Source organism: Colobus angolensis, unplaced genomic scaffold (assembly GCF_000951035.1).
Source record: "Colobus angolensis palliatus isolate OR3802 unplaced genomic scaffold, Cang.pa_1.0 Scaffold97, whole genome shotgun sequence".
Lineage (NCBI taxonomy): Eukaryota > Metazoa > Chordata > Mammalia > Primates > Cercopithecidae > Colobus > Colobus angolensis.
The window spans coordinates 7,033,566-7,040,919 of NW_012123709.1; the positions used below are offsets into that span (position 1 = coordinate 7,033,566).

Sequence of the window (7,354 nt, forward strand, 5' to 3'; positions counted from 1 at the left end):
GCACCCGGCCCAGAAAGGAACTTTTACAAGATTTGGGCTTCTGTTGAATTATTGAGGAGAGTCTAGGGAAGCCAAGATTGGCTCTGGATTGGGTATCTCAGCGATCTGTATGGAGGCACGATGAACAAAGCGAAGTCATTGGTAAGAAAGTGGTAATCACTGAAAAGAAGAAGGTTGTTAGGTATTCTGCAGGTGTGGTGTGGCCCTGGGAAAAAGTTTTCTGACAGCCTTGCCACTGGCCCTGTCTGTGTCTAGTAGGTACATCACAGTCTGATTAAAATCAACACTGATCTTTCCTTTCTCGCTTCTGAACTGACTTTTACTTTCTTAAACTTGAATGTCTTATCTATTCAAAAACTAAGGCATATTTTAAAGTAAAAAGATTGAAAATAAACCTTCTCCATACACTTCTTGAGCCTGAACTACCAGTTCCCTAGCAAGTAAGAGATTTATTTGGCGGACAAGAAAGTCAAATGTGTGCGTGTGTGTGTGTTTTTCTGAGCAGTACTGCTCCTTCCAGCGATCAAATATGAAGAAATAACTATCTTCAGCAAAAAGATGAGGGCAAGTACCCCAGGGCTCCCTAGCTGATGCCAGGGAGACTGGAGTATAGAGGTGGCTCTAGGCATCACGTCCCCATCCCCTGCCAGGGCTGAGAACTTGGCTCTTGAATCTCTTTTTTCCATTGCTGTTACTTTTTCTCAGGATGCTAACTCTAAGAGTGCACAAGGCTAAAACACGCATTGCCTTCAGTAGGAATCTGTAGTAAAGACAGAGATGTTTATGGCCAAGGAAGATCTTGGGCAAGTCACTTCACTTTCCACCATAAAGAAGATGAAAGGACTGGAGCAAATGATGTCTGAAATTTTGGCAGTCAACATTGACAGCAATCAACCCCTGCTCTCCTCCCCAGTACAACCTTGTTATGTTCACAGTAAAGCAATCATGACAGGAAGAATAGTGTAGCGTCACATAAATTGTCTTCCAACCCTTTCCACTAGAGGCAACCCTTAGTTAACAGTTACATGTTTCTCCAGCTGTTTTTGTTCAGAGACAGTATCTCCTTCCCATTTCCTATTTAGGAAAAAAAAAAAATGTAGCTCGCTGCCTGCACTCATTTAATTTTACATAAACACCCTCTTTGAGGCTGAAGCAAATCTGACTGATTTTCAATGTGAAAATAAAATATAAAAACTGTTCTTGGGGCTAGGCGTGGTGGCTCACGCCTATAATCCCAGGACTTTGTGAGGCCCAGACGGGCAGGTCACCTGAGGTCAGGAGATCAAGACTAGCCTGACCAACATGGATAAACCCAGTCTCTACTAAAAATGCAAAATTAGGTGGACGTGGTGGCGCATGCCTGTAATCCTAGCTACTAGGGAGGCTGAGGCAGGAGAATCGCTTGAACCTGGGAGGTGGAGGTTACAGTGAGCTGAGATCATGCCATCACACTCCAGCCTGGGCAACAAGACTGAAACTCCGTCTCAAACAAAACAAAATGAAAGAAACAAACAATGACAACAAAACTGTTCTTGGAGTTATTTCTTTTTTTCTTTTTTGAGATTGAGTCTCATTGTGTCACCCAGGCTGGAGTGCAGTGGTGTGATCTCAGTTCACTGCAAACTCTGCCTCATGGATTTGAGCAATTTTCCTGCCTCAGCCTCCCAAGTAGCTTGGATTACAGGCATGCGCCACCACACCCAGCTAATTTTTGTATTTTTAGTAGAGACAGGGTTTCACCATGTTAGCCAGGCTGGTCTTGAACTCCTGATCTCAGGTGATCCATCCAGGTCAGCCTCCCAATCTTGGAGTTATTTCTAAACAGCACTTGTCTCTAATCCTAATGGAACAGATGTATATGATGATCGGTACTTAATAATTTTTTTTCGTGTGGTAAATTTCAAAGCATGGAACGACACAGAGCGGAACATCACATTCAGCACAAAAATAGCGCGTTTCTTTCCGGATCTTTTTGCCATCCTTGTCGTACTGGGAGCAGCAAATTTTGCAGCGACCAGTTGGATTCTGTTTCCCTGACGTTGGTGGTATGCTCTTGGGGAAGTGTCTTCCAGACAGACGAAGAGGTGTGACATCATCAGAGCACGGACGACCTCGAAGATGTTGCTGCCCTGGCTTGTGATGCTTTTCCAGCATTCTTTCAATCAATGCCAGTCTGAAGTTTATATGGCTCATAACGTGCTCAGGATTGTCCTTCTTGAAGAGGATGTAGGAGTTCAGCACTGTAATGTGTAGAAGGTGGTGAAAGAATTTCTTATACCAAACCTTGTGTCTTTTGCGCTCAGATGGATAAGAAGTAAGCATCTGATCAGCCGAGTCCACCGCTCCCATATTCTCGTTATAATCCACAATGACATGTGGCTTTTTAGTTTTCTTTCCATTTCTGTTGTTTACTTCAATCACAGTATCGTTGTGGAATGTTGACAACATTGTCACCTCCTTCCCATCACACCATTTCAGTGCCATCAGTTCACCACAGAATCTGGCTACAGTCGTCCCCTTTGCAATCCTTTTTTTCAGATCATTTGGAATCTGTTTTCTGTTCAGACGAGCTGTCCCAACTGCATCAGTCCTATTTTGATGTAATTCTCTGAAAAGCATGGGAGATATATTAAAGTTATCGAGGAAGACACAATACCCTTGGCCAAGAAGGTCATTGACCAAGGTAAGAACAATGCGCGATGATTTCAGGCCATCGGCTGAATCTTTCAAGTTCATACCAGGCCCTGTGTGAACAAGCGCATTCCACACGTAACCAGATTGACTTTCACAAAGTACGTATAGCTTCAGACCAAATTGTACTCGTTTTGTCGGGAGGTACTGCTTCATAGCTAACGGCCCCTTGAACAGCATCAGTGATTCATCAACTGCAATGTTTCTGTTTGGAGTATATACAGTTGAATATTTTTTTACAAGAAAGTCGAACACAGGTTTGATCTTCTGCAATGAAATATGGGCCTTTGATTGACCAGCAGATATAGAAGAATTGTTGACAAAATGCAGGCACCGAAACAAAAGTAAAAATCTTTCACCAGTCATAATTTGCCTGAGATAAGGTGTATCCAAAAGAGGCCTTGTTGACCAAAACATCTCCAGCTCAGGTTTCTGCACAATACCTTGCAGTAACATTACTGCAAAAAAGACTTTGAGCTCGTCATTGTCAGTGTCTTTCCATTTATCCATTCGCGAAAATCCTTTCGGACCCGGTGGCTTTGAAGCCAACAAGGCAGCTTGGGCATTTGTTTCTCTAGTAATTTTTGAAACTAATTCCTCAGTAAAGAACAGTTCAAAATATTGCAATGGGTCAGTGATATCACTGACATCGACTTTTCTGCCAGGTGTGCCGGTAAAGTCATACCTTTGACGTGGAATCATAGCACGAGCTGACCATTTCATAGAGCGCCCTGAGTCAGATGATGTAGGGCTCTTTCCATCAGATTCTAAATGGGACAGAGGCCTGATCTTATCGTCTTCTAAAGCACTATCCGAAAAAGTATCGGAATCGTCTATTTCCGAAAAATCAGATTCATCAAATGAATCTTCGGCCAGCAACTGTTCGAGACCGGTATTACCATCACGCATAGGAATGCTGCGTTTTCTAGGATTTGACATTTCGGCGATCGAGAATTACTGTATTTTGTAAATGGAAATACCACTACTAAAAACAGAATGCTATAAACAGAATGATGTCTTTTGTTTCAAAAGTCAATATACCAGAACCATGCGAAAATAACAGAAGCGAGATATTTCGTGGCAAACTTTGGGAGTAAGGTTAGGACTGTAATCCACGCGTTATCTCGGCGTAAACGCTGCAGTTGCCGGCACAGCAGCGCGTAATCAAGGGGCTAAGGAGAAATGGGTTAAACGCACACAGAAGCCTTTCATCTCATACGTCTTGGGGAGTCTCTAGAAGTTTTTTGAAAGGTCTTTTCTGGATGGTGTTTCTCCCGGAGCCAGTCTCGTCATCTTTTACTCCCGTGAGGTCCTTGGCCTCCGTGGCTGCCACAGCAACACACACTTGACTTTCACCTCATGGGCACTTGACACACACTCTGTGCGCCGACTTCCAATCCAGAGTGCCGGGAGTTTAGGGCAGTACTTCCGCCTTACTTCCGCCTCGCTAGTCGATCGGCCATGATTTCTTCCCTCTGGTTGGATCCCACACCTTATGACAGAAACGGGCGCCCAGTGATGACAACATCAAGCCGCCGGCGGCGGCGGTGGCGGCCGGGAGACTGGGAGGGCTTCCGGGGCTACCGGCCTGAGTGTAGAGCTGCTGTCATGGCGGCCGCTCTGTGGGGCTTCTTTCCCGTCCTGCTGCTGCTGCTATCAGGGGATGTCCAGAGCTCGGAGGTGCCCGGGGCTGCTGCCGAGGGATCGGGAGGGAGTGGGGTCGGCATAGGAGATCGCTTCAAGATTGAGGGGCGTGCAGTTGTTCCAGGGGTGAAACCTCAGGACTGGATCTCGGCGGCCCGAGTGCTCGTAGACGGAGAAGAGCACGTCGGTTTCCTTAAGTGAGCATCCTGAGGGCAGCGGGAAAAAGGCTGGGATGGAGGCCGGACAGGGACCCCATCAGGAGAGTTAAGTGTCAGGACAGGACAACGTCGCTGTCTCAGACTGAAGGAGAGGGTGCCGCTAACGGTCTATGCCGGGAGACCTTGGGAGGCAGTCGGATGCTTTCCCTTTCCCGGTCCTGTACCTCTGGAATGACCATGGCAGGCGCTCACCCCCTGCCATGGTCAGAGCATGGAGTCAGTTATTTTCAACCTTGTTTTGGCCCCATGTGGGGACGATCATTCCTGGGCCCTGGGGACAAGTGGACCTTTATTAGTCTCTTGTTGGATTCTTTCTTTTATATCTCATCTGGTTTCCCGAGAACCTAGTCGTTTCTTGCATCCACTTCAGTCTTTTGGTAGCTTGATATTATGTAGAAAGATGCGACACAAGTGGGAATTCTCAAAACCCAAAGGGCTTCTAGTGACGACATAGACTGGGAGGCTAATGTTACTGCTTCTAAAATTAACAGGCCCTGAAATCCCTAATCAAAGCACTTTTTTTTTTTTTTTTTCTGGCTTGGGGGTGCGATTGTTGTTCTTTTTTACACTTGAATTCATCGAGGGATTTGCTATATATCACACTTGTCATTTATGTGAGACTAGGGTTTCTCTACATTGCTTTCTTCTGTCCTTTCGTGCTATTAGTGGAAGTGGGATTTCTGTCTATATTAAAAGACAGGACGAATTTGTTAGCACTAGTTTTGCGGCAGCCTGCTTTCAAAATGTCTAGGCACACCTACGTTGTTTTAAATCTTTCCACCCTTACTTGGTAGGTGAAACTGTAAACTGAAAGAAAATAATTAGGAAGTGTTTCCTTTGGTGGGTTTGTACACCAGCAAATGGTATCTGAACATCAGACAACTTAAATGTGGACATTTAAATCCAAATCTGATTTACATATTTGTTCAGATCATCTAAGTGCCCTTGAGTGGTAATTCCAACCTCAGATTAATAAATAGTGACAAATTTACAACCAGTATTTTACTGCCATCTGTCATTAAGAATCTGGCATTAGGACATTCTTTAGAGTTTACCCTAATTAATGATGTTTCAATGATACAGTTCTCATAAAGCTTTAGGAATGAGCCTTAATTGACCTTTTGGCCACTCTTCTGCTGTATACAGTTCTTTTAAAAAGCAGAGCTTTTAGAAAGCTACAGAGCAAAACCCTGTCTCTCAGGAAAAAAAGAAAAGTTGATGGAGAATTAATGTGAGGAGTTTATGGTGATAATCTTATTGGGAAAGGGGTAGGTAATTTGTATTGTAGCTGTTTGAAAATAGTATATTAGAAACAAAGTAGGGAAACAACCCTTAATGTTTCATTGTATCTTTTTTTTTTTGGAGACAAGGTCTTGTTCCATCATTCAACCTGGAGTGCAGTGGTGATATGATAGTTCATGGCAGCCTCGAACTTCTGTACTCAAGCGATCCTCCTGTCTCAGCCTCCTGAGTAGCTAGGACTACAGGCGGACGCCACCATGTCCAGCTAATTTTTTAATTTTTTTTGTAGAGACAGGGTCTTGCTGTGTTGCCCAGTGTGGTCTCAAACTCCTGGCCTCAAGTGATACTTCTGCCTCAGCCTGTCACATTTTTGGGATTACAGGCATGAGCCATGGTGCCTGCCATTTTTCCGGCTTCATTTGGAATCATATGACTTATGTTTTTACTAGTAAAATGTAATATATAGTCGTTTGTAACCTGCCTTTTTCACTTAATATTCTTGAACACCTTTTGATACCATTTCATGTTCTTTCATTTGTATGTAGAAAGGTTGATGGAGAATTGCCAGGCACGGTGGCTCACACCTGTAATCTTAGCACTTTGGGAGGCTGAGGTGGGAGGATTGCTTGAGCCCAGGAGTTTCAGACCAGCTGGAGCAACATAGTGGGGCATCATCTCTACAAAAAATAATTAGCCAGGAGTGTATAGGTGGTGTGCACCTATAGTCCAAGCTACTCGGGAAGCTGAGGTTGGGGGGATTGCTTGAGCTGAGGCAATCGAGGTGTAGTGAACTGTGATCGTGCCATTGCACTCTAGCCTGGGCTACAAAGCAAAACCCTGTCTCTCAGGAAAAAAAGAGAGCTTGATGGAGAATTAATATGAGGAGTTTATGGTGATAATCTTATTGGAAAGGGGTAGGTAATTTGTATTGTAGCTGTTTTGCATGACTAGCACAGAGCTTTGACTTACATTTATGCTTATTGGAGGTGGCTTAGGACTTGGTTAATGGAGGTAAAGGGAATTGGGCCTGAAGATTCCTCATGCCATTTCTTGCTATCATCACAATATATATATAAGCCATAATTTATTTAACCAGCCCTCTGTTTTTGGACAGGTAGTTTTCAGGTTTTTTTTTTTAACATAGTAATATTATATTCTATACTTTTTTGAACTTTTTATTATAGAAATTTTCAGACATGCATAAAATAGAATGGCATTCTACTGTTTTGTTTCATGCCTTTTGTGTACCTTCATTAATTTTTTTCTGAAATATTTTTAAATGGTTCTAAGCATAATATGATTTTACTTGTAAAAGCATTATTATGTATCTCCAAAAAATAAGGACTTAAACAAAAACCACATTACCATTATTGATTCAACAAAATAATCATGATTTAATATCATCTAATAATCCCATTTTTATGTTTCCTCAGTTATCTCAAAAATGTTTTTTATATAATTGTTCTTTCAAATCAGGATCCAACAAGGCCTACCTACATTTTGTAGAGTACATTTTTAAGGACAAATTTAAATTTTTTTTTTTTTTTGAGGCAGAGTCT

General features: G+C 43.0%; 2 protein-coding genes across 3 annotated transcripts in view; one reads left to right on the plus strand and one right to left on the minus strand.

Moving 5' to 3' along the window:
• Positions 1-1,860: 1,860 nt before the first annotated feature.
• PGBD4 (piggyBac transposable element derived 4) lies at positions 1,861-4,051 on the minus strand. Its single transcript, XM_011932692.1, has one exon. The coding sequence runs from the start codon at positions 3,628-3,630 to the stop codon at positions 1,873-1,875; it is 1,758 nt and encodes a 585-aa protein (XP_011788082.1). The 5' UTR covers positions 3,631-4,051; the 3' UTR covers positions 1,861-1,872.
• Positions 4,052-4,196: 145 nt separating this feature from the next.
• EMC7 (ER membrane protein complex subunit 7) overlaps positions 4,197-7,354 on the plus strand; it is a 19,854-nt gene continuing 16,696 nt past the window's right edge. The window contains exon 1 of one of the 2 annotated variants that reach the window (XM_011932693.1): positions 4,197-4,532. In XM_011932693.1, the coding sequence (XP_011788083.1) occupies positions 4,210-4,532 (323 nt within the window). In that variant the 5' untranslated portion in view covers positions 4,197-4,209. The remainder of the gene's footprint in view (positions 4,533-7,354) is intronic. The other variant, XM_011932694.1, reaches the window with a different exon arrangement.